The sequence below is a fragment of the Triturus cristatus genome, chromosome 1_1, assembly GCF_964204655.1.
Source record: "Triturus cristatus chromosome 1_1, aTriCri1.1, whole genome shotgun sequence".
Classification (NCBI taxonomy): Eukaryota; Metazoa; Chordata; class Amphibia; order Caudata; family Salamandridae; genus Triturus; species Triturus cristatus.
In genome coordinates, this window is record NC_140579.1 from 1305259859 (window position 1) to 1305286511 (window position 26653).

Here is a 26653-nt window from a genome sequence, read left to right on the forward strand (position 1 = left end):
TGTACACTGCTGGGGTTTTTTGGTTTGGTTTGTTTTCTTGTGAAAATCAGTACAATTTGGTTTATCAAAAACCAAATCAAAGGTCAATTCTATGGAAAGCCAAAAAGACCTAACTGTAAAGTTGCAAATAATTTGCAACGCTGATGTGCTTTTGTAAATTCTTTAGCAAAATCAGTATTTCACTGGGCAGGGACGCCTCCAGCAGAATGTTTTTCTTATCCAACTGAGGCAGAGAATAAAAGTGCATATTCTTTCCGCTGAGCTCTCACATATAGTCCAAAAGGTATTGAGTAGTTTGCTACATGTCCATCAAAACAACTGTGGTGCCAGGTCTGGGTACCAAGTTTGTGAGAAATGCAACTGCACTTAATGCAATGGAACCTCAAGCTAAGTTAAATTGCATAGTGGAGATGGCTATTTTTATGAAACCCTTAAAAGCGATACCTGAAGATCCCTTCATCCGTTTAAAGGTCTGACGCTGATCAGCACAGATACAGGAAGTGAGGAGGAGCGTCGTGTATTTTAAGTGTATAGACTCAGGTTCTATCAACAGTCAATCAATATTATTTCAGCTTAGTTGCGCTGCAGTATTTTTCTACAGCCTTCAGATCTAATTCTAGGTAACACGAAATCATTGTAGAAAGCAGTGGAAACATGTTTACTAATTTACTTTCAACAACCTGTTTTCTAAGAAAATGATGCAGTGTGCTCTCTCTAATAAAATTAATTCTAACCTCCCTCCCCACTTTGCTCAGGGGTACAATATAATATTTGCCCTTGTGCAATAATGTAAGAGTCGTCCTCCAGTAAGTGCAATTAAAAAAATGGAGATGGAAGCTCCAATATTTAAACGTCAAATGATGAGTTACGAAACACAATGTAAATATTCGCACAAACTCATTTTCACGGTGTAAGACACTAAATTAACGTTATCAAGTTACTGAACTCACTTACTATATTAGTGGTGCTGAATAATGATAACTGAAGTAGCAAATGTATCAAAATCCCAAACAGACTAGAAACTTGAGAGCACTCTGTAGCCTCGAGTTGAGTACAGAGATAGGGCTATTTTATAATAAATAACAGTCTGTTGCCAAAGCAGAATAACATTCTACCCACAAGGAAGTCAATGTTCACCTCACCTAAAATGATACCCATGTAACTGCTTGAAATAAGCTCTTTTATGAAAAGGATACTACTGAGGCATATATTCTAGCAGCTCAGCTTCGATCGTCTAGAACAGGCAGCGCCAAGTATGTTCGGAGACCGAGAAAGAGTGACTTCTGATATGCCTTTTCACCATGACTACTTGAAGATTAATAAACTTCACTATGGCCATTCCGTGCTTTGAGCACCAGTGCTTTGGCTGCTAAATCACACCCTGTAAAAACAGTAGTTAATGGACCAGCTTGCTCCCACTTCTGTTAAAGCTAATTCCTACGACATATATTTCACAATATGATACCAAGAAAACAACTAAGTAAAAAGATGTTTAATTATCAAAACCAAAGCAGCATGCTTAATTAGAAAATCAAGCTTTACTGCAAAGGGCAACCTGAACAAGACCGCTAAGATGCAAGGGAACTTGGAGCAGTAGCACAGTCATCTGCTAAATGCAAACTAATTACAGGACAGCCCACTGGGAGAGCAGTCTCCATGGTGCCTAATGGGGTGTAATTAAAAAAGAAGCGACTGGAAGAAACCTACCTCCCCGTAGGATGAGTAACGGCACCTCGGCTCCTATGGGAAATTGTTTGAGAACCTCCACCACCTGGACGTGTGTCAGGTTCTGTACGTTTTGATGGTATATCTCTTTGATCACGTCTCCTTTCTGAAGCCTGTGGCACCACTGGCTATCCAAAATCATCTTCACCTTTTGTCCTGTAAGGCTGTCTGAGATTGCAAACCCAAACCCTTTAGGACCTTTCACTAAGGGAATTGTGATCAGCTCGGGCACAGAACTCCCCGGCGAGGCCGTAGAAACTCTTTGTTCAAGTGGGTCCATTGAGGGTCCATTGAGACGGCCATTTATTAAAATATGGCCTAGCTTCCCGTTCTGGTCCACGATCACAGCACCTGGCTTCAAGTCCAAGTTGTTCATGTTGGGGTCTCCTTTGGTTACCGTCTGACCTTTGACAATCGGTGTAGCGCTGAGGATATCTGCAGCTGGGTCTTCAGCATCGTCCGGGAGAGGGTATCCACGACATAGTGTCATGTTCACATACTGATTAATAGGGATCAACTGAAACATCTGCACGACTTCAGCATGGGTGTGGCCAAGAACGCATGTGCCATTGATGTCAACAATAACATCGCCTGCAAGAGAATGGGAGAGAGAAAGTCATTAGGTGTACGGTCAAATCACACGACTTTCAACAGTCTTATGAATTTACTAAGATATATATATAAAGAAGCTTGAAGCACCCATACTTCAGGGTGAAGAACTACAGTAATGTACGTACGTTCGGAAAACGTGGTTACTGAACTTTGTGGGAAGATTCAGAAATGATTATTGCAAATATGTAAGGTCCAATGCACTACTTGTGAAGAATAAATACCCGCTCCGTGTCTGGTGGTTCACTCAATTAAGGCATCCACTCCAGGGATCTGTGTTTACTGCAGGGTCACAGGATCAAATCACTGTGGGTCTACTCAGCCTTTCATCATTCTGAGGTCGATAAAATAAGTACCATTGTGTTGCTTACAATAAACATCTGTTAGCGCCAAGTTGCCACATCGGGTGAACGTTTGCTTTACAAATCCACCTTATGTTATGTAAGACAATGGATGACCAGAGATGTTTTTCTCCACACCAGCACTGGAGCTAAGCCTACCCTTCACACACACATACGAGACTTCTGGGGCAGGGTCCCAATAGATCAAAGCAAATGTTTGAGTGCCACCTCCAGTGACCTGCAGTAAGTACTCTATCGCGTTTAAGTGCACATCTGTGCATGATGTTACAGGTTTATATATGATTTAACTGGATCACTGACGAAATATCGAGAAGGAGAATATCGAATTGCCAAAATATCGAAGTAAAAATATAGAATGCCAAAATATCGAAGCCCTATCTCCAAACAGGTAAGTACAAAAATATAGAATCCAAAATATAGTTGTAAAAAATATAGTTAATCAAAATGTCGAATTTTTTAAATGTCTTAAAATTAATGTAAAATTAATGAAATAATACATATAATTAACTGAAACATACGTAAAAATACTTAAATTACTTTAAAATTAATAAATAATTAATGTAAGTAAATAAAAAAATTATACATATATATTAACGTAATATTAATTTAAAATATGCAATATTTTTTGCGTAGGATAGCGGGTGGGTAAAATTTACTATTACCACTCCAGTAAGTGCAATAGTAGGGAAAGCGTTGGATAGCGGGAGGGTAAAAATTACTATTCCCACTCCAGAGAGTGCAACAGTAGGGAAAGCGTTGGATAGCGGGAGGGTAAAAAATAGTATTCCCACTCCAGACAGTGCAATAATAGGGAAAGCATTGGATAGCGTAGGGGTAAAAATTAATATTCACACTCCAGAGAGTGCAACAGTAGGGAAAGCGTTGGATAGCGAGAGGGTAAAATTTACTTTTCCCACTCCAGTGAGTGCAACAGTAGGGAAAGCGTTGGATAGCGTAGGGGTAAAAATTACTATTCCCACTCCAAAGAGTGCAACAGTAGGGAAAGCATTGGATAGAGTAGGGCTAAAAATTACTATTCCCACTCCAGAGACTGCAACAGTAGGGAAAGCGTTGGATAGCGTAGGGGTAAAAATTACTATTCCCACTCCAGAGAGTGCAACAGTAGGGAAAGCGTTGGATAGCGTAGGGGTAAAAATTACTATTCCCACTCCAGAGAGTGCAACAGTAGGGAAAGCGTTGGAAAGCAGGAGGGCAAAATTTACTATTCCCACTCCAGTGAGTGCAACAGTAGGGAAAACGTCAGATGGCGTAGGGGTAAAAATTACTATTCCCACTCCAAAGAGTGCAACAGTAGGGAAAGCGTTGGATAGCGTAGGGGTAAAAATTACTATTCCCACTCCAGAGAGTGCAACAGTAGGGAAAGCGTTGGATAGCGGGAGGGTAAAAATTAGTATTCCCACTCCAGACAGTGCAATAATAGGGAAAGCATTGGATAGCGTAGGGGTAAAAATTAATATTCACACTCCAGAGAGTGCAACAGTAGGGAAAGCGTTGGATAGCGAGAGGGTAAAATTTACTTTTCCCACTCCAGTGAGTGCAACAGTAGGGAAAGCGTTGGATAGCGTAGGGGTAAAAATTACTATTCCCACTCCAAAGAGTGCAACAGTAGGGAAAGCATTGGATAGAGTAGGGCTAAAAATTACTATTCCCACTCCAGAGACTGCAACAGTAGGGAAAGCGTTGGATAGCGTAGGGGTAAAAATTACTATTCCCACTCCAGAGAGTGCAACAGTAGGGAAAGCGTTGGATAGCGTAGGGGTAAAAATTACTATTCCCACTCCAGAGAGTGCAACAGTAGGGAAAGCGTTGGATAGCAGGAGGGCAAAATTTACGATTCCCACTCCAGTGAGTGCAACAGTAGGGAAAACGTCAGATGGCGTAGGGGTAAAAATTACTATTCCAACTCCAAGGAGTGCAACAGTAGGGAAAGCGTTGGATAGCGTAGGGGTAAAAATTACTATTCCCACTCCAGAGAGTGCAACAGTAGGGAAAGCGTTGGATAGCGGGAGGGTAAAATGTACTATTCACACTTCAGTGAGTGCAATAGTAGGGAAAGCGTTGGATAGCGTAGGGGTAAAAATTACTATTCCCACTCCAGTGAGTGCAATAGTAGGGAAAATAATAATTTAATATTTTATTAAAAATAAATAAATTATTAATACCAAAAAAAGTATTAAAATTAATTACCAATCACACAATATTTAATAATTAATTATAAATAACAATACTTTTTTTTATTAATTACCTATAAATAATTAACAACCAATACATTTTCAATACCAAAAATTTATAAATACAATTAATACCAATTAATAATTAATTACGATTAAATTAATTAGCAATATACAAAAATTATTTCAATAATTAATTATTTACAATTAAATTAATTCCTACCATATTAGCCTATAAACCCACAACCCACTACAAATAATAAATTAATACAATTAACATAATTATCAATTAAACCATTAATACAAATTAATTACCAATTAATACAAATTTTTTACTAATTAATAATTAATCAACAACCAATTAATTTTCAATACCAATTAATAATTACCTAATAACAATTAAATTACTTCCCACCCTATTCCCCTATAAACCCACAACCCACTACAGAAGTAAAACGCAAAATTAAATTAAAAATAATTAATTCCTAAAAATTATTATTTAATGTACTATAATTAAATTACTTCCCACCCTAATCCCCTATAAACCCACAACCCGCTACAGAATTAAATTACACAAAAATTAAATAACATAAAATTCCTTACTTTAAAAATATTCAAACATACATTCCAAAATTAATACATACTTTTAACACATATACTAACACTTAAAACACTATAAAAAAATTAGATATTTTTAACAACTATATTATGACTGTTGATATTACTTACTTTTATATTATTTAAATCGATATTTCTTACCTGATTTTCGATATTCTTCACCACTATATTTTGGCAATTCGATATTCTGTCCATTCTATATTAAAAACTCGATATTCTTTCCTGGCAATAATTTTTATTCGATATTATGTCTGTTTACCGATTTAACTACATAACATGACATTTATTGAATTAAAAGCGGAGATGTCGGGTCATGCAAATTTTCAACTAAGTCACCCTTAAAATTTTTGTTAAGAGTTAGGCAGCAGACGTGTCCTTTTACTAAAATATGCCAAAAATGTATAGGTTTAACTTAATTGAAATGGGGGGTTTCTTAGGTTTTAAATGGCCGCTTCCACACCATGCATAAACAAAGTTTGAGACAAGTGCATTAGTGCATACAGACATCAAATTTCCCAAGTCTTCCGCACTCTTCGAAATAGCTCAATAACGAGATGATTTAGATCAACTTGTCATTTAACATACTACCGAACACCAGAAACCTAGACCATTCAGTTAGCCCAAAGACAAGACGATAGATATGTGGACAGAAGCGTAAGTGACTCTTAGGTTACCGGCTGTAACCTCTTCTGCCAGACTTAGCAATGCCACAAGCCAGGGGCGGGGGCAGCACATCAGCTAGCACAACCGAAGGTTTACTGACTATTATTGTATTTCATTTACATGCAGCCTGCGCAGAAGGCTCGCTCCAGAGTAGCAAAGCAGCCTACACAGTGCACACTTAACAGAGGGAAACAACCGAACCATGGCTAGAGCAAATGAATGAGCCAAGAAACCCCTCGTGAAGAAAAACGATCAGAGAAAACACTGGGAAAGATTTAAAGGAGTAGGCGAACACAACATGGCGGGAGCTCCAAATGATGGAAGCCAAGGATAGCAAAGGACCATCCAGAAGGTGCTGAGGTAGGGACCGAGGGAGGGACGTGACAAAGCTGTTAGACACTGCTAAAAGAGTGAGAGGGAAAACAGAGCTCAAGGAGCGAAGAAAGAAGAGGAGGGGTGGGCGCTGGACGTGTGAAAAACATAGAAAGTGATATTGCAGATGGAAATCTCCAGAAGCAAGTGGGGAGAGAGAAGGTATGGGGATATCTGGGCCGTGGACGGGAGGGTTAGAAGAGAGGGCGGATGGGAGACGCAACTTATCCTTACAGGTACTTCCCATTCACCTAGACTCATATGATCATCTCCGGGGCAAACAACCCTAGCCTTGACATCCACTCTTGATTCCCAGAAAAGGGAGATGTTGTTGATATGGGTGGAAGGTTACAAGGGGCAAGTATGGAAGGCCCGAAAGAGGAAGTTAAATGACCAGAGTGGCTGTCCAATCAGAGCAAACCCAGCCCCTCAAGGTAGAGGATCGAACAGGAAGAGGGCAAACCAGCTGCAGACCTGTGCGGAAAAAGAGAAGGAAAAAAGTTTACACACACACACACACACACACACACACACACAAACACAAGACCTGCTAACTCTCACGTTATCCACTCCCTTAAATCCGTCTCCTGGTGAAGAGTATATATAAAACAGTAAGCACTAGGGGCTGTATTATGAAAAGTCCCCCCCACCCCCACTTTGCGCACCCTGGGGCACTTTGGATTTAGAGAAAAGGCCACAGACGCTTATGCAGCTCTTTCTATGATACAGATAGCACAGGGGCATATATCACCAAAGGATGTTCCCTCATTTGCATGGAGGCGTGGCCTCATGCAAATGAGGGAATCCCTTTGCCTCTGAGCCTGCACTGCATTATAGACATGGGCGCAGAGGCAAAGAAGCTGTCAGGAGGCACACTGTCGGTGCGCCCCCTGATGGCATCCTTCAGGAGGGGGGAAAGAGGGTCCTATGGACCCCTCCAGACATCCCCTTATAGGCAGGTGCAGTGACTCACTGCACCCGCCTGCAAGTGGATCTCTCTTCCCTCTTCAAAATGCAGGCAGGTTGCCGCTTGCACACTGAAAGATAGGGCTGATGCTTCAAAGCCGCTCTGTTTTTCACGTGAATGCGATGCCCCCAGGGCATCACGACTTCATGGCTGACCTAGGGGCAGCACATTCCATGTATTAGGGTGCACTTGCTTTAAGCTGTGCGTGGTGCAAACAGGGACAGTGCCCCCTATGAATAATAGGCCCCCAGGTGAACTACAAACATCACATAGAGTGGGGTTCCAGCTCGTGTTTGAAGGCTTCGGTTAGCCACCACCCATCAAAAGTCTTTGAATTTGTTTTTGGGGAAAGGTTGGTTCTAAGCCCTGCCCCTCTATGGTTGGCAGGTGGATGGGCTCAAAGCTGTGTACCTCGTTCCAGACCCTACCTCTTCAAGGCCCGTCCCCTCTCCCATAGTAAAAATATTTTCAAAGTTGGCAGGTCTGGCGCACGTGCACTAGGAAATTAGGGCAAAAGCTTCACTTAATAAAAAAAAAATAACACAATGAAAATTAATTTATCAACTGCGTTTGTATTGCACACTTTTTGAAAGCTCCCACAACAGATGTTAAATCCAAACTGGCAGCAACAAACAAAAGATGTTCCCACTTTCAGGGAATGTCTGTGGCTAGCGCTTTCAATCGTCGGTGGTGACTGTAGGTGAGAAGAAAGAGATGGGTGGGGGGACAACTGTATTTAAGCCATTGCTCTGAAATTATAACGTTTTAAACCTCAGAGCAATGGGATGATTGGGAATACACCATCCGACCACAATGGTGTTTACTGGGTGCCCTATAAGCACACCGAAAGACCACAGTGTCACGAAGGCCTTGAAACACGTGGCTAAAAAGCTAAAACATACTGCTCGTCTATTCATAACCAAAAACTGAATAGTTAATCAGCTAGAATGCTGGTAGGTCATGTAGCTCACTTTTGGAATTGCAACGGTAGAACCAGGGTCAGTTGAGGCGGATTTGGCTACTCTGTAGGATGTTTGACACATCCTATATTAATCCAATATATCTTCTGTAAACCCTGTGAGGACCACTATTCCTTGGAGAACACAGCATATTTGGAGACAAGTTGGCCTGTGCTATAGGCAGTTTTTGGACGAACCAACCATTGAATCTACCTTAACACAAGGCCAGATGATGAAGCTGAAATTCCCTATTTTTTTTGTAGTGCTTTCGTTAAGGACTAACGAATCATTCTACCGGTCCACTAAAAGGTGTCAATTTTATTTTTTCAGTTTAATTGAGTACATGTTGCATTTAAGGGAGCACTATCTCCAGCTAGTGCGTGTTTACTCATTGCACTTATCACTCACTTTCAGCTTACAGACCACTGCAAGCACTAATCAGCACATATGGCGTAAAAGCCACGTGCTATCTGAAGCGCGTCGTTTTGCACGTCATGGTGAACTACTGTAAAGGTAATGTCGGCGGCTCATTTTCAGGGTCATGGTTCCTCACTGTGGAAAGGGCGGTGCAGCCGCACTTGGCGCTCAGCTGAGGGGCAGTTGAGGGGGGCCCTGTGTTTAGAAATAACTTATGTGTTTAAAAGCACTTGCTGCAGAGTTCCCCGTGTATACAACACCAATAACAATGACAAGATAACTCTGGAGAGAGTTTTTTTCTAGTGGTAGTTTGGACTCATCCTAAAGTACACAGATTGTGAACATGCCTGCTGCAAAAAAAGTGTACAATGCAGGTCACGACACTGTATTTTATGTGGATAGCTCAGGTTACTGTTTTTGTCATAGGGATCGTTTTGTTACCTGCATTACATAAGTTACAGTCCTAATATAGCACAGTAACCTACGAACCAACTGTATAGTTTGTATAGGTTAGAACATTATGTTTTCCCCCAAGTTTTTCATTATCCTACTGTTGCTAAAAAGCGTTGATTTGGGTATAACTATATTCTCATCATTAAAGCCAACCCCAACCACTGTGATACGTTTTAAATACGGAGTTTGTGCTTCTCTAGACCAAATACTTTTAAGATACACTGCCTAGTAGTATCGGTGAAATGTTACGTCTACAACGTGTAATCCTCGTTGTCTTTTGTAACATTTCCTACAGACTGATTTACACACATATGCTTTATTGTCTTTGTATAACATGTGTGAGATGTAAATTGTCCTGACACCCTACACTAGTATGAGTAGGCCTATAAAACAAATGTAATGTATGTGAGAGAGGGGCTATGGAGAGTGAAGGGGGCATAATTGGAAGGTGGGAGTGAAGGAATCCATGGCGAAAGGAGGTTATGGGGAAGAGTGCGCCAATAAAGATTGTCGTGCTGGGTGTCACCAGTGCTAACACCGGTACTGTTTCTGTCACAGCTGTCAACTTTGAGGCCCTCTGAATTGAAAGAACACTGGACACACACACACACAAGGATCAGCATAGTATTGGGGAGTTCTGCAGCAAGTGCATTAAGAGTGAGAACTCCGTTTTCCGCTTTTGTTTTCTTCTTTCCATGTACATTTCACAATTGCAGTGTCATAAAGGAATTTAATAAACTGCGGAATATTTTCCTCCTCTTTGTGACCCAGCGGCAACCCAATTTTTAAAAAGATATGTGCCAGCTACATGAATTTACAAGAGTACTGTTCATTATTTTAGTCCATTACATTAGATTTGTTTTTTAGTTTATTGGGTTAATTAGTCTGTTAACTATTTGTTTTAAGTTTTCCTTTTCAGCAAAACGGTAGCCACAAGAATCTCACAACCGCCTTGATTCCTTTCAGATGTAAGATAACCCTTGTTACCTTGGGCCAGATATAAGAAACATCAGACTCCTATTTAGGGGTAACTGGGGGGAGAAAAGTTGTGTGTGGCCAGGAAAGAAGGCGTGTTATTGCATAACCTGGGGGGTGAAGCAAGCAATATCTACGAAAGAGTGCAATGCGTTAATACTAGTTATGGAGAAGGTAAACTCATGGATGTCTTTAAGATGTATGCAAAAATGCTTGCTATAAAGAATAACTCCCTCTAGGTTCCGTTCAATTCAGCATTCTCACACATATACACAGACTCTTAGCCCAAAATGATATGTAAACCCACAACCCCGGTTTCACTTGTATTACCCAACAAAAAGTATAATGTAAAAATGAGTTTAATATAAAAATAAGTATGGCCGGCACTAAACAATTTCATAAAATACTTTATATAAAAAGTTATATATATATATATATACATATATATATATATATATATATATATATATAGACCAATTGAGTTTTATCACCACAATAAGATGCTTTTAAGTTTAATTTCCTGGTGTCTACACAATAATTATTTCATGTATGGTAATGATTTGTACCTTCAAAAAAGAGGCGTGGCGATGGGGGCTTGCTTCTCCCCCAGCTATGCATGCTTGCATGTAGGCTGGTGGGAGGAGCAGGTCCTCAAAATCACCCATGCAAATGCGTTTAATGAAAATGTTTTGTACTGGATGAGATACATAGATGATGTCTTTGTAGTTTGGAAGGGCAGTGAAACTGAAGCCTCACAATTTATTGAGGAATTGAATATCAACTCTGCCAATCTTAAATTCACGTCCAATATAAGTAGTAAAAGTATTGATTTTTTAGATGTAAAAGTATACGAAAGAGATGGAGCTTTAGGAACTACACTATACAGAAAAGAAACAGCTGGCAATTTGACTTTGCATGCCAGCAGCTCGCATCCTAAACATATGGTTGACAACATCCCATATGGAGAATTTTTGCGTCTTAAAAGGATCTGTAACAACCATGAAGACTTCAATAGATGTACAGAGGAAGCGTACAGGAGATTCATAGATAGAGGATACAACGAGAAGATTTTAAAAACAGCCTTAAATAAAACTAAGGAAAGATCCAGGGAATCTCTTCTTAATAACAAAGTGGACTCCATATCTGATGACAATTCTGCCCCTAGGTTGATTACAGCCTTTAATAAACAAGAGAGGAAAATTTGTGCCATCATTAAACGTCATTGGCCGATTATTCTCACGGATGGAGTATTATCTACTAGATTACCATCTCAACCAACTGTCACATATAGAAAGGGCATCTCTATGCGCACACAAATAGGAAAGGCTTGCCCGGAACTAACTACAGCTAAAACGTGGCTACAGCCCAAAAATGGCTTTACCAAGTGTACTACTTGTAGGGCTTGCAAGTTCGGTATTAATACCACACATTATCTTTCCCCTTTTAGTCCAGACAAAATAGCCATTAGGGGTAATTTTACCTGCAAAACTGAGTTTGCGGTGTATGTCCTGACATGCACCTGTGGACTTAGGTATGTAGGTAGTACGAAGTTGCAGGTGCATGTCAGGATATTACAGCACCTACGTGCCATTGTCAATAACGACACCACGTATCCTGTGGCTCGCCATTTTAAATCAACGCATAACAATGATCTTAGTTGTCTTAATTATTTGTGGCAGCCGCAATCCCCAAATTACGTCGAGGTGGTGACCGTGAAAAAGCCCTGAGACAGTTGGAATCCAAACTTATTCTTGAACTTGACACTAAGTTCCCATCCGGTTTAAACAATACTGAGGATTTACATAATTTCCTATGAACCAGCTCTTTAGAATTTTAGGTATTTTTTGATATCCGTTTTAAGTCCGGTGTTTTCTATATTTATACTTTGTATATGCATTCTATTCCCCTTGACTTTAGATTTTTTATATGGTGTGTGTATATTTGTAATTGTCACATGTGGATTTTATATGCTATGACATTCTATGTATATAGCATATTCCAGTTTAATGTGAAAAATTGATGTTTGTTGTTTTTAGATATACAGGCACTACAATGAGTTTAATATATTTTTTACTATCTGCACAATCACACTCTTGCGTAATTTGCACATACTACAATTGCTCTAGGTGGTTCCTTCACGCTGAGAACACAGTCCTATAACTAGGACAGTACAGTGGCCCATGTTTTAGTCTTATTTGTAGAGTAATATTCTTAAACATTATACAAAGAGTCCATATAACATATGAGCAGATATGTTAACACTGTAGGGTTGATTAACATATGTTAAAGATAGGCTTGGCAGCATTATCTGTAATAATATCATTATCAATATTATTGAATAGCTCTTTTAATGCTTTTAGAGTATTTATACATATTTATATTTATTTTATTTTTTGCCTTGTTACAGATGAAATTGAATTCATGGACTGTATCAATTTGCCGTCTACATAACTTTGTTGTGTTATGAGATTTAACTCTGGATCTGCTTTGTTATGACTCCAAGAATATATCGAATTGGACTCTACTAGGACAACATATGTATTGCACATATGTTTCTCTACTTTGCTCTACAATTGTGATGTATTCTAAACAGTTATTATGTATAACTAAGGGCATTCCTTGCAATAACACAGATGAAAGCAGCAATTCAGCGTTTTGACGGAAGCGTTTGTAGTTTTGTATGCACTTGAAACAATTGTATGTACATAGTATTTTGTCTATGTTTATACTTGGTGTGTGGTCACATGGGTTTGGCATCACTATTTAAAAATGGCTTAATTACCTTGCCTCGTTGATGTGAACAAGGGCGAGTGACGCCCGAAACGCGTCTTCAAGAGGACTAAACAGCTTCAATAAAACATCTTGTTGCTTCAAATCGGTGGTTCGTGGTTCCTTGGTGCAAAGGTTGGTGTTATGGACGCTGCTCACTAACTCACTAACTGAGGACCAGGTGTTTCGATATACATATATATATATATATTCACTTAAAAAACCATAGGTTTCACACAAGTTATAGTTAGCTGTACATTTCACTCGTAAAAAACCAATGAAATTCCACGTTATAGTTAGATCAGGTAACTATAACTTGCGCGCCCACAATAAACTGCTGATGACGTCACATATTACATCACTTATGACATGGTCAGTGACATCACTCATGACATCAATGATGACATCTGAAATGACACATTGTGCATTGCGGTCGCGCAAGTTATAGTTACCTGATCTAACTATAACGTGGAATTTCATTGGTTTTTTACGAGTGAAATGTACAGCTAACTATAACTTGTGTGAAACCTATGGTTTTTTAAGTGAATTTGCAAGGTTTTTTAAATGCTAATTCCTAACTATAACGTGTGTGAAACCTATGGTTTTTTCAGTGAATTTGTACGGTTTTTTAAATGCTAAGTTATGTATTTATTTTTAATTTTTGCGCGCTGTGAGCACCCACGTTGCCCATTTCGTACCGTGCACGCCTCGCCATTTTTTACAAAATATCAATTGTTTTTTTCTCCCTTGGGGGTCCTTAGATTTATATATTAAATGTGATTGTTAATTCTTTTTTTTTTTTTTTTTTTTTACCGTACGCGTACGGTAAGCTTACCGTACGCGCACTCCGCGATTTTTTTTAAAAATTATTAAATTTATTTTTCATACTTTTTGGTCCTTCGTGAACCCCCTGACGAGCGCTAAGGGGTCTGCAACTCTCTTCGTTGCCCCCTTTTCATGTTATCAACCTTTGTTTTTCAGTGCGAGAGACAGAAAATGGCGGCCGATACTTTCTGATTTCGACCGATTCGAATGTTTACAGTCATGTAACCACCAATCAGAATTGAGCTCGCGCACGGCACCGTACGCGTACGGTAAGCTTACCGTAAGCGCACGGAGCGCGCTTACAGATATATATATTGATTTAAATGCTATTTTCTCAGGACCTACTGAACAGATTTACACCAGACCTGCAAAAGGCACATCCCTGACCTGAGGACTACCTCTCTGCCCAATTTCAAGTAATTCTGTTCAGCCGTTCGGGCTGTAGCTCGGACTAAAGGTCCTATGGGAAAATGCATGGGGAAAACGCGTTTTGGGACCCCCCTTTTTTCTCAGCCCCCGCTTGACGAATCCCCCCGAGACTTTCAGGGTAGGAGTGGAGCGTAGCGCCCCATTAGTTTTGAAAAATTCGCGAGGATTCGTCAACCGGCGCCAAAGTTATTCCAAATAGAATGTTGCGGATTTCCTATGGAAATACGGTCCTAACTATAACTATCTACTGGCGACCGCCAGTAGATTATATATATATATATATATATATATATATATATATATATATATATAAGTTTCTTCCAACACTACTATCAATACATGTAATAATACAGATACTCCTAGGATCACAGACTATTTCACAATATTGCTTCTCAACAAATAGATTCAAGATGAGAGAGAAAAGGATAGAAAAGAGAAGGAAAAGAAAAACATACGACAATACACCTGCATTTATTGTTTGTTGACTAATCGGTTGAAGCTCTTCCTAGCAGACCTTAACTTCCACCTGACCACCCCAGCGACACCAACACAATCAACCTTCTGGGAAGCCTGAACAACATCGGCCTCAAGGAACTTTTCACCAATCCCACTCAGGATACACGCTCGACCCCATTTTCACGTCCAGCGACAGTCAAGTACAACTAGATCTCACAGCTCACCTGGGCCGACCACTACAGCGTCTACTTCACCATATCGGGGTCTTCCAATACTGGCACCAGGCTCCCCCCAGCTCCACACAGCCGAAGACCAGTGGAACAACGCTCTCAACTCCCACCTCCCAAAAACATCCAACCCAGAACAGGCTGCAAAGAACTTCTCCCAGTGGATCACTGAATATAGTGAACAAATCGCCAAACCAGCAAAATCCATAGGCCCAACCAGAAAATCCAGCTCGTTCACCGCGGAACTGAAATCCACCAAACGCAACTGTCGGCAACAAGAAAGAAAGTGGGACACAAGCAAAGAGATAGGAGACCATGACACTTTCAAGACAGCACTCAACTAGTACCACTGCCTTCTGAAACAACACCCTAGCAGACTGCAGAGATGCCAGTGCAAACCGCAGCAAAGAGCTCTTCACCATCGGTAAGTAGTTATCAAACCCTACAACCGGCAGGAAAAACATCACTCCCTTTCAAGAACTGTGTGGCACCCTGGCAAACATCTTCCACAACAAGATCTCAGCCATCTACGAAAACTTCAAACACCAACCCTCCGCTGCCGGCAGCATCAGCCTGCTCATAACCACAAACTCAAACCCCGCACATTGGCTCACCCATTGGGACCCTCTCACTACTCAAGCCACCATGTCCATCATGAATTCCGTGCACTCGTGAGCACCCACAGACCCCTGTTCCCACCATGTCTTCAAGCTCGGGAGCAAGACAATTGGCGAAGAGCTTAAGAAAGTCCTGAACACCTCCATTACCTCAGCTTCCTTTCTAGAGGACTAGAAACATGCAGAGTGATGCCTCTCCTGAAGAATCCATCCACTGACCCAGCAGAACCCAAAGAACTACTGGACCATCTCTGTGCCCCCTTTGCCAGTGAAGATTCTCAAGAAGGCACTCAATCACTAACTCACTGAACCCCCGAAACACAACACCCTGATCGCTGCCACGGATAACATAAGGGCCCTCCTGGACCGCAGCGAACCAGCAGTCCTCGCCCACCTGGACCTGTCGGCCACCTTCGACACTGTCTCTAATCACATCTTGATCAACAGACTCCACAACATTGGAATCCAAGGAGACGCCATCAAATGGACCACCTCATACCTCACCGGAAGTATCCAGAGAATCAGTCTCCCACTGTTCACCTTGGAACCCAAGGAAATGATCTGCAGGGTACCCCAAGGATCATACCTCAGCCCCGCCCTCTTCAACATGTACATGACACCCCCGGCCGACACCAGCAGATCGCACAGACTCAACATCTCCTACGCCGACGACACCCAGCTCATCCTCTCGCTATCAGTAGACCCCACCACCACCAGAGCAAACTTCCACAGGTGTATGATGAACGTCGCCAACTGGATGAGGAACGACTGTCTCAAGCTCAATACAGAAGCCCTCATCTTCTGGAACACCTCTCTCTGGAACAACACCTCTCCCTGGAACATGGTGGCCTACTGAACTTGGCCCATTCCCCTCCCTGACAGACCATGCCCACAACCTCGGCATCATCTTGGACAACGAGCTATCTATGGAAAAAACAATTAATACAGTCTTGTCTGCCTGCTTCCACACCCTTCACATGCTTTACAAGATCTTTACTTGGCTCCCAGTCACCACCAGAAGGACGGTCACTCAGGCCCTACTCACCAGCAAGGCTGGACTACAAGAATACACTTTACGTAGGAATCACTGCACACCTCCCGAAGAGACTACAGACTATTCAGAACTCAGCAGCTAGACTCATCTGTGCCCTCCCCCAGACGAACCAACATCCCACCCCACCTCACCTAAAAAAGCAACACTGGCGCCCGATCCAGAAGAGATGCTAGTTCAAGATGTTGACCCACACATACAAAGCCCTGCACTATTATTATTATTGCAACTTGAAGTGCGCACAGCTACCTCCAACGGAGGTGTCCCTGCGCTAACAGCGGGTGCAGAGTGGTAGTAACTGGTGGGGAGAACTCTAAAGAGGCCAAAAAAGCCAGGTCTTCAGAGTCTTCCTAAATAAAGCTTCTGAATTGCCCTTTCGTAGGTGCTCCGGCATGGAGTTCCAGAGAGAGGCGGTTTTAAGAGCAAATGATCGGCCAAAAAGCCAGGCTTTTGAGAAGCGGGGGATGACAAGAGTTCCTGGTGATTTGACCTCAGAGTCCTAGCCTGATTGTATTTGGGAAGTCTGAGCTTCAAGTATTGGGGGCCAGTTTCCCTGGTGATCCTGTAGGCAAAGGTCAAAGCCTTGAACTCTATCCTCCTTTTAACCGGAAGCCAATGTAGGCTACGCAGATGGGGAGAAATGTGGTGGCGGAGTGGCACATTTCTGATGAACCTGGCGGCCGCATTCTGTATGACCTGCAATTTCCTGATCAAATAGTCTGGGAGACCCAAATATAGACTGTTGGCATAGTCCAGCTGTGAGATGATCAATGCGTGGACTATCGTTTTCCTACAGTCTATCGGTAGGAGATGAAGGAATCTCCGCAGGGTTTTCAGTTTCCAGAAGCATGAGGATGAGACTTGGCATATATGGGCTTTGCCTGAGAGGGTAGGATCAAATTTAAACCCCAGATTTCTAGCAGCTGGGACTGGAAGAGGAGGAGGGTTGAGTTCTGTTGGCCACCAGAGATCAGCTGGTGGAGGGGACGGCTGATTAAAAAACAGAACTTCTGTTTTATCCGTATTTAGCTTCAAACAGTTGTCAGTCATCCAGGATGAGATGTTAATCAAACACTGTTTGAAGTTGGTGAAAGCTGCCTCAGAGTGATCCCTAAAATAGAACACAAGCTGGGTAGCATCAGCGTATGAGACCACCTTTACACCATATTGCTCGACAAGTGAGGCAAGTGGAGCAAGATAGACATTGAAAAGGGTCGGGCTCAGGGCCGAGACCTGAGGAACTCTGCAGACAAGAGGGCGAGCGGAGGAGAAGGAGGCGGAGAAGGATTTTCTGGGAGCAGCCCTACAGAAAGGAGCGGAACCAGGCTAAGGTGGTACCCATCACTCCCATCCACTCGAGCCTCTCTAGGAGGATCGTGTGTGAGACCGTGTCAAAAGCTGCGGACAAGTCCAACAGCACTAAAATTGCACAGCTACCCTGATCCAGGGTTCCATGTATCGTTTCCGCCACCTCAAGCAGAGCTGTCTCCATGCTGTAGCCAGACCTAAATCCCGACTGGGAGTCATGGAGTAGGTTGTTAGAATCAAGAAATACTGATAATTGTCTCTGCACTTCCTTCTCAAGGATCTTGGCCATTGCTGGCAAGAGGGAAATAGACCTGAATTTTTTGAGTTCTGCTGGGTCTGCATCTTCTTTCTTAAGGATTGGCTGGAGCAATGCTGTTTTCCAGGTGGATGGCTAGATGCCTGAATTTAAAGATGCATTCCAAATCTGGTTTAGTGAGGGATTGAGTAACGGGGTGAGTAGTGTATAAAACTTAGCTGGACAGGGGTCAATCGGAGATCCAGATTTGACTTGATCAGTTCTATAAGGGACGCTTCAGAGCTAAACGGGTAAAATTCAGACCACGCGCCTGGGCAGTGAAGGCTAGGTGGGGGCAAGGCTTGAGATCCTGTCGAAGTGAACGCAGAGTATATTACCTGAACTTTCTCCTGAAAGAAGCTAGAGATCTTCACACAGGGTGGCTGAAGGTGCTATGGTGCTTTTCAAGGCTTCTGGTTTGGTGTAGCCCTGAACAATCCTAAAAACTTCTTTAGCAGAGTTGTCAGATGATTTAATTTGGTCAGCAATGAAGGCCCTGGTACGGTTGCGCTTGAGTTTATAGAATTCTTTTAGTGCTGCTCTGTAAGCACTCTTAGTCTCTATGTCGTAAGTTTTTCGCCAGCCCGCTCTAACTTTTACAGAGGCTTTTTTTCCAAGCGGAGTTCAATTGTAAACCAGGAGGCGGAAGGTTTATTTCTAGCCAATTTTGTAGTTTTAATCAGAGCTATTTGTCAAGGGCTGCGGTAACCCAACAGTTGAAGGTGGAGGCATAACAACCAGGTTCCCCTGTGAGCAGCAAGGATGTATTTAATAGTGCTGGACCCATAGACTCAGGGGAGACTTTCCTCCAATTTCTTCTTTCTGCATATTTTGATTCGCTGGATCCTTGCAGCTGGGGCTAGTGAGGTTAAACGGTATAAGGCTGTGATCTGACCATGTAAGGGGAATAGGATCTTCAACTTTTAGGGTAGGGACATTGGTAACAATCAGATCTAACATATGGCCAACTTTATGAGTGGGAAGTACAACCTTTTGAGTAAGGTTTAGTCTCTTTAGGGAGTCTGCCAGCTGGGAGGCCAGGAGACAGCTATCATTGTCCATATGGACATTAAAGTCACCCAGGGCTATAAAATTAGCATGTCTCAGTGAGAGATCTGCAATCAGATCGCAAAGCTCCAGCAGCTCAGAGGCCACAGAGTCAGGGTGTCTGTAGACCAGCAGTCCTGCCACAGCGAAGGCGGAGGAGATTATAATACTGAAAGACATTGATTCAATTAATATGAAGGATCAGCATACATCAACAAACTAATGGCATTCCACCAACCGACCAGAGACCTACAATCTGCCTCCCTCTTCCTCGCAGACACCCTCCCTCCGGATGCACCAAAGCAACAGTGGAGAACGCTCCTTCTCACACCTGGTGGCCAAAGCTTGGAATGACCTTCTCCTTCAACTCAGGACTGCCTCATTGCTCCAGCAATTCAGGAAAGGACTCAATATCTGGCTGACTAAATGAACAGTTTACAATGAAGCAGCTAGCTACGCCAGCACACAGACACTCGTGGATGATTGTCGTGCTTTACAAACACATTGATTGAAGAAATTAGTGCCATAATACCGTTGCTCATACAAAACAGATGGTTCGAACCAGAGAGTGCATCTAAAAGACAACACTGGCAAACAGGAAATATGTTGACCAAAGTGATATAACGGAGTTAGCAGCTAGTCTGTATTATTATTGCTTATGCACTGTCTGGTTATGGCCCAATAGGTAGGAGGTACTAACATTGAGAGAGTGCATCTAAAAGACAACACTGGCAAACAGGAAATATGTTGACCAAAGTGATATAACGGAGTTAGCAGCTAGTCTGTATTATTATTGCTTATGCACTGTCTGGTTATGGCCCAATAGGTAGGAGGTACTAACATTTGATACTTGTATAGCGCACTACTCACCCGCAAGGGTCTCAAGGCGCTTGTACGAATACCGCTGTGGAACCCATCCTGGCTTTCCCTGTGAGGTGTCCACTCCTGGGCACCCCCAAGGTGGAGTCCAGGCATCCTTAGCGTTGTGGGGGCCGTTGTGGAGATTAAGCAAGCTATTGCCCAGAGTTGCAGAGTGGGACTCCATGATTGGAAAGGTACCGAGGCAAGAATTATCAGGTCCGTGGAATTTTTGAGCCCAAGACCCGCAGAGGCGGGGAATTGAACCCTGGTCCCGGGCTAGACCTCTGCATCAGGGTCTGCCGCTCTAATCATTGAGCCAACATTGAGAAAACAAGTTTGAAAGCTCCGTTTGGGTGTTGAAATTCAGAACTGCAGTACATTTTTTGAATGTGTTGGTAAATTATGTATTATGTGTTTACGAACTATAGGTCTATTGGATATGTTTTGTTTAATATTTTTGTGGTTGATTTACTGATTTATTATGTTTGCTTGTCCACTGCCTATGATTGTGAGTGCAAAATCAATAGAATATTTTTTTAAGATAAAAAATAAAAGGGTGAGCGCAGCAATTTATTTGTACGACCACAGAGTTAAAACAGTGTTTCTCAGCACTGGCTTTTGAATTTTTTTTACTTTTAGAATGTTGGCTTTTTGTGCCTGCAGCCTGCCTCTGGTTACATTACTGGGTGTAGTTGGCAGTTGGGCTTTGTGTATATCTGATAGAAAGCCACACACAATGGAAGTTTAGGTGTGACTGGAAAGGCCATCACTGGCAGGATGGGAGAGAGGAGCTGGGCCCAGCCTCACTAACACCTGAGTAAGATGTCCCACTACAAATCTGTGCACTACAAAGGTATGCCTCTAGAAGCTTCTCCATATCTTCAAAGTCACAATACTGTATAAAAGAAGGACCCCAGACACCACCAGTTCAGTACACTTCTGGACCTGTGAATATTCTGCCGGGAAGAAGACTGCTGTGCTGCTACCAGGACTGTCACTCTACTGCATGCCGCTCTATTGCCGGGGGGAGATAAACTGGACTTGCAACACCACCTTGAACCCAGGACGCCAGAGTGACTCAAAGGGCTAGCCTGTCGGCCTACTGATCTGAGGGACATAACATGATCCCCAATAGCTCCTGGACTCGCCTTCAGCAAGGGCCTGACCCCTCAGTGGTGCCCCTCAGATCCTGGATCCTTGGTGTGGTTCAGCGGGCTCTTAAATCAAGCTTTTGGGCCCTTCATGACCGTGAACTAGCCAGTTTGCACTGGAACCACACCGCTATCAGCAAAAATCCGCACAAGCCGCCGCCAGCACGTCTCTTCTCACAGTAGCATCGACATCCCCCTGGAGACCGCCAACGCAAAGCTTCAGCACACCTGTGAGGCCCGGCCTGCTCTTTGCTCCATGCCGATTGCTGCCTGTGATGCTTTCCTTGCACCCGGGTACCTTCTTTGTGCAAACATGACTCCTGGCATCAAACTGGAGAAGGTAAAACTTCAGTGGGACTAATCTGGCACTGTATCCGACCTGCACTCCATCGCAGTCGGGCTGAACGTTTGACTTTGACCCGGACCAGTGCAACCAGATAGCCATGGTTGGCGCTTTATGTTTTTAGGAGTTATGGTGCTGTTCATTCTTTAAAAATGTATAACTCCGATTTTACTGATTGGGTTTTTGTCGTTTTGGTCTTGTTTTATTTATTAAAGTATATTCTTTTTTTCTAACTTGGTGTGGTATCTTTTTAGTGTGGTATTTTCACTGTTTTACATTGGGTAGGACTATGGTTGCTGCTTGAGGGGGCGGTAAGGGGCAGGGGTGTCGGATTGAAAAAATCAAAATCACTTACCTCTCGGTCAGCAGCCACCACCTCTTCCTGGCTTCTTGGGGGAAACAGGAAGCACCAGGGCTCCCACGCTCTCCGCAGCCAATCACAATGCTGCAGTGCAGCGTTGTGATTGGTCTGCGCGCCGTGACAGCGCTCAGCCAGGGGATAGAGCGGTGGGTATGTTCTCCACGCAGGTTGTAATGCAGTCTGCATGGAGAACAGACAATGTGCGCATCACTGTTTGGTCGGCCCTCTTGGGCCGGCCAATCACTCATGCTCACATAGGGAGTGCGAACCACTTCTCCGCCTGCTCTGAGAGCAGCCCCGCCCTACAAAGATGCTGCAATGGGAAAAAACAAAATGATGGACTGGTCAAGTAGAGGAAACTGAGGGGATGGAAAAGCAAGGAGTTGGTGTGGAGAAAGAAGCTGCTTTCATGGTACGGAATCGCATGTTCCACCTGCCTATGTGGAGGAATCATTACTTCTGTAAATGAACTATGTTTCTGTGATGGTTAAAATTTTTACACTACAAATGCTATGTTTTGTTTTAATTCTCTAGTGTGGAGTTATCTTAAATATTCCCACATTTGTGTATCAGGTTTTGCTGCTTTGGTTGGTAGGAGGTGGAAGTATTGAAGTTTGTGCCTCGAAGTTTACAAATGGGGATTATGTAGAAATTTGGTAGGTCATGCAGTTCACTTTTGGAATGTCAGAGGCAGAGCCAGGGTCTATTTTAGTGGGACCTGCATGGGCTGTAGGACCTTTGGTGTACTGTATCCTGCATCGCTCCAATAAGTCATTTGTGAACCCGGACTTTGTAGAATGACTTTTCCTTGGAGAACACAGCACAGACTAAATTGGCTCAACCAGAACTGGATTCTGGGACCTGCAACTTACTAAAGACCGATGCAGGAGATGCCCAGCCTACTGAAGAATGTATCCGGACTGAAGAATGTATCCGGACTGAAGAATGTATCCGGACCCACTCTGTCTACTGGCAGTAAAAAGTTCAGACACTGAATGAAATATTTATTAAATACCCGCTGTCCAAGGAAACTTGAAAGAATGTCAAATACTAGCATCTAGCAGATTTCTTGGTCACCAAATGCGTAACAAACAAACAAGGACCACTGTCATTCCAGCAGCATAACAAAGAGGCAAAGAGATATATGGAAACTGGGGCGAGAGTTTCAAGTCTTACCATAAATCGACAGAGATGAATAAATGCGCTATATTAAGTAACAAAATGTAGCCATTTTTTCAGTTACCAGCACGTTTTTTGACCACAGTTAGCAGAACCTCCAACTTATGGACTATTAACGAAGGCAAACCAATTAAATGCCATTTACTGTCCTGTATAAAACCCGTTTTACTATAAGTTAACAGAACAGTAATCATGTTTTTGGGCTTTACAAGGAAGACAGACGAAAGGCACCCTATCAGATTGGTTACACGCAGAGCCTCAAGCAGGGTTCTTAGCCCAGTAAGCTGTCGATGGCTAAATACGTAGATTGGTGAAGGAGAAACCCAGCTCGACATGCAAGAGCCTTTAATGCACATCGGTATTCCAATGTCTACCTCTGCAGAACGGCCACGCGCAGGCCGCCTGCTGTGAGAGAAGCGAAGCTAAGAGCAACAAAGCAATGTTTCCCAAGCATCTTCCCAGTTTAGAAAATTAACCGAACTTGTCACACTGGCTCTTCCAGGGGAGTATGAAGAAACCGTACATGAAAAGATAAAGCATGTGACAACTGTAATAACTCGAGATTTCAGAGTTGGTGGCAAGGGAACTGGATGCTTTGATAGAGTGCAAGGGAGTTTCACCTTTCGATCCCATGCTGGAGGCCTATGCAATCCACCCTGAACTTGGTTGGCAATAGCCAATCGGGTGGAATCTGCAGGCCATGAGTTTAGGTACCGCAGGGCCAACTCCATTTTTTATCCTTCTGGGATTACTGAACTGGTGTAATTAAAACGGTCAATTCTAACAACTGGAATTTACAGAAGCTAGACGCAAAAAACCATATGGTATTATGCACGCTGCAGACAGATCAAAGTACTATAACATGGCAGTTTTGGAGGAGTGTCACTGAAATTTACTGGCTTCTTGGTGGCCTAGCTGTGTTCACAGCACAATCTGCAGTGGGGTGGTACAGTCATACAACATTCACCTTTTGTTAGAACAAACAGCGCCGAAAATTGGGTGAGAGAAGCATGAGAGGCATCTGGTAACCAGAGATTAAGTCTCTCTTTAGCCCATGGCTACTACTCCCTGATAGACACCGACAGACTCCGAAGCGCGCAGTTACGGCCCAAAGTAACTATTGGGAAGTAACCCCTTACCGCCATGGATATGAGTGGCCAACACATACATGTCTCCAAAATATGGCATTATCACTGTGCTGGAAATTCCATTGATAAAAGGGATTTTACGACCATCACCTTTTTAGGTCTCGCCTGAGCTGCGAGGCATTTAGTAAGGGCTTATGAACTCAGAACACACGCTCGTGCGTGTGCTTTTTTTTTTGTATTAACTCGCAATTGGCCTGTGCATGCGTCTGTCTTAAAAAGACAGCACGCAATTGGTCCAAGGCGGGTGATTGTCCCGCCTTCTTTATTCCCTGGCCTAGGGTGCTCGGTCGGTTTAGGTCGAGCCGAGCACGCGCGCACCTTTCCCGCTGCAGCTGCTTTCACTTTTGCCGCCACTTGCCTTATTAGCTTGCACTTTCATGAAAGTTTGCATCCTTGTTTTTAATCTTAGATCTGGGAAGGAGTAAGTCTTTGTATTTTTTGTTTAAAATGCTTCTTTTAGATGTAGTATGACGCATACTGTAACTTATTCACGATAGCAGCAGCTTAGTTTTATTTAGTGAACGCGCGATGAATGCACATAAAAATACATGCGAGTCCAGCGTGTGGTAAGAGAGTGTATTTGAGTTGCGCGAGTGCAGCGCGTGCAACTTCAAACTGGAGTGCTTTATTGAACGCGTGATGCATACATATTTTTTGTTTAAAATGCTTCTTTTAGATAAAGTACGACACACAGCACCATCGTGAATAGTATAACTTATTCATGAGTGCAGCAGCTTAGTTTTATTTAGTGAACGCGCGATGAATGCACATAAAACATACGTGCGAGTCCTGCGCATGGTAAGAGAGTGTATTTGTGTTGCGCGAGTGCAGCGCGTGCAACTTCAAACTGGAATGCTTTATTGAACGCGTGATGCATACATGGAGGATGCGCGCAAGGGTAGCGTGTCAGGAACACCAACAGTAGGGAGAACAGTGTACCTCTTGCTTTTTAGTATCCTGTTCCCGCCCCTCCCGTTGGCCGTGTCCTCCATCCTCCCGCCCCGTTCCCATGGTCTGTGTTCCCTTTCCCTTTGTTCCCGCCTCCCTCCTGCTGTCCGTTGTCTCACAGCTTGTGGCGGCCATGGACGCGCGCGCTTGGTGAACGTGAAGTCTCTGGCGGCGGCTGTACGATGTGTCGGCCTGGGAGGTGCAGTGGGAGGTCTGCAAGGGCCAGCTGCTCTCCGTGGCCGAGGCACCAAGGATTATTGAATGAGAAAGGTGGTATATAAGCGTGGGTTTTGTATTATATTTATGTTGTTGTGGATGTGCGTCACTGGGCCGTCCGTCCACGCTGTGATGCCCTGAAAGCTGATCGAAGATCGTTACTACCGTTACAGATAGTGTCGCACAGCGGTCCAGTTCATTGTCAGTAAACCATGCTGCACGGCCTGCTTTATATGTGAAGTTCCATAAATGGATTTCAGTTTTCGGAAGCGAAAGCAATTCCGCTGAGAGTGTTTCCGATCATTCCATCGTACTTGGGAGCTTTGAGCACTGGGAGGGGAATGCATGGACTTTGAGAGATGATGAGCAAAGGCGATTGGAATTCTTGTGCAACCGTGTCTAGAGACCTAGGCAATAGATAATGGGGACTGTTGCTTTGGCTCCACTGCATCTAACCTGTCTGTACCTGTTTGCTGGTGTCGGGTCCATTGAAGTATATGCAATATGACGTGTGGTACTGCTCTTATGTGTAAATTGTACTTTGTTTTAAAGTTATTGCATTAGATGGGTAGAGCTTTCTCATTCTGTCTATAAAGATAACCATGAAGGAGTGCTCGTTCTATCCATGATACTCTGCAGTTGTCTTGAGTTTTTGTCCAGTGACTAAAACTGATATGTGTAACGTGGAGTTTTCTATATCCTTTATTTTCCCAGGAGCTGGAGATATGGTGTATTTGGCAGAGTTGGCCTTTATAGAGTCAGCAGACCTCTCTTATAATCTTGGCTTTAGACCTTGGTTAACATTGTGGTCTTGGACATACTTATTTATCTTACTTTGCTTTCTCAAAATAGCAGGATCCTAAAAACAAATATTCTTTTTTATAGCGTTCTATTAGAAGGTAGATAGTTTTCAGACTCAAAGTAATAACCATTTGGCTTCAAACCCACAATATAAAACAATATCTTTTTACCTGTTCTTTCAGTTATTGTTCTTCCGTGTGTCCTGGCATTCTCCTGTCTTTTGAGTCTGATCAGTTTTTCTTACTACTATGGTTGTCCTAACATAAATTAATAAATAAATACCTTTTCTCTTTCTTGCTTCCCCCCTCT

At 42.8% G+C, this 26653-nt stretch overlaps 1 protein-coding gene across 7 annotated transcripts in view; it reads right to left on the minus strand.

Moving 5' to 3' along the window:
* Window positions 1-26653, minus strand: part of MAGI3 (membrane associated guanylate kinase, WW and PDZ domain containing 3) — a 2362625-nt gene that overhangs the window by 675216 nt on the left and 1660756 nt on the right. For all 7 annotated transcript variants that reach the window (XM_085653126.1, XM_085653134.1, XM_085653154.1 and 4 more), the window contains one exon: window positions 1708-2316. In XM_085653126.1, coding sequence (XP_085509252.1) covers window positions 1708-2316 — 609 coding nt within the window. The remainder of the gene's footprint in view (window positions 1-1707; window positions 2317-26653) is intronic.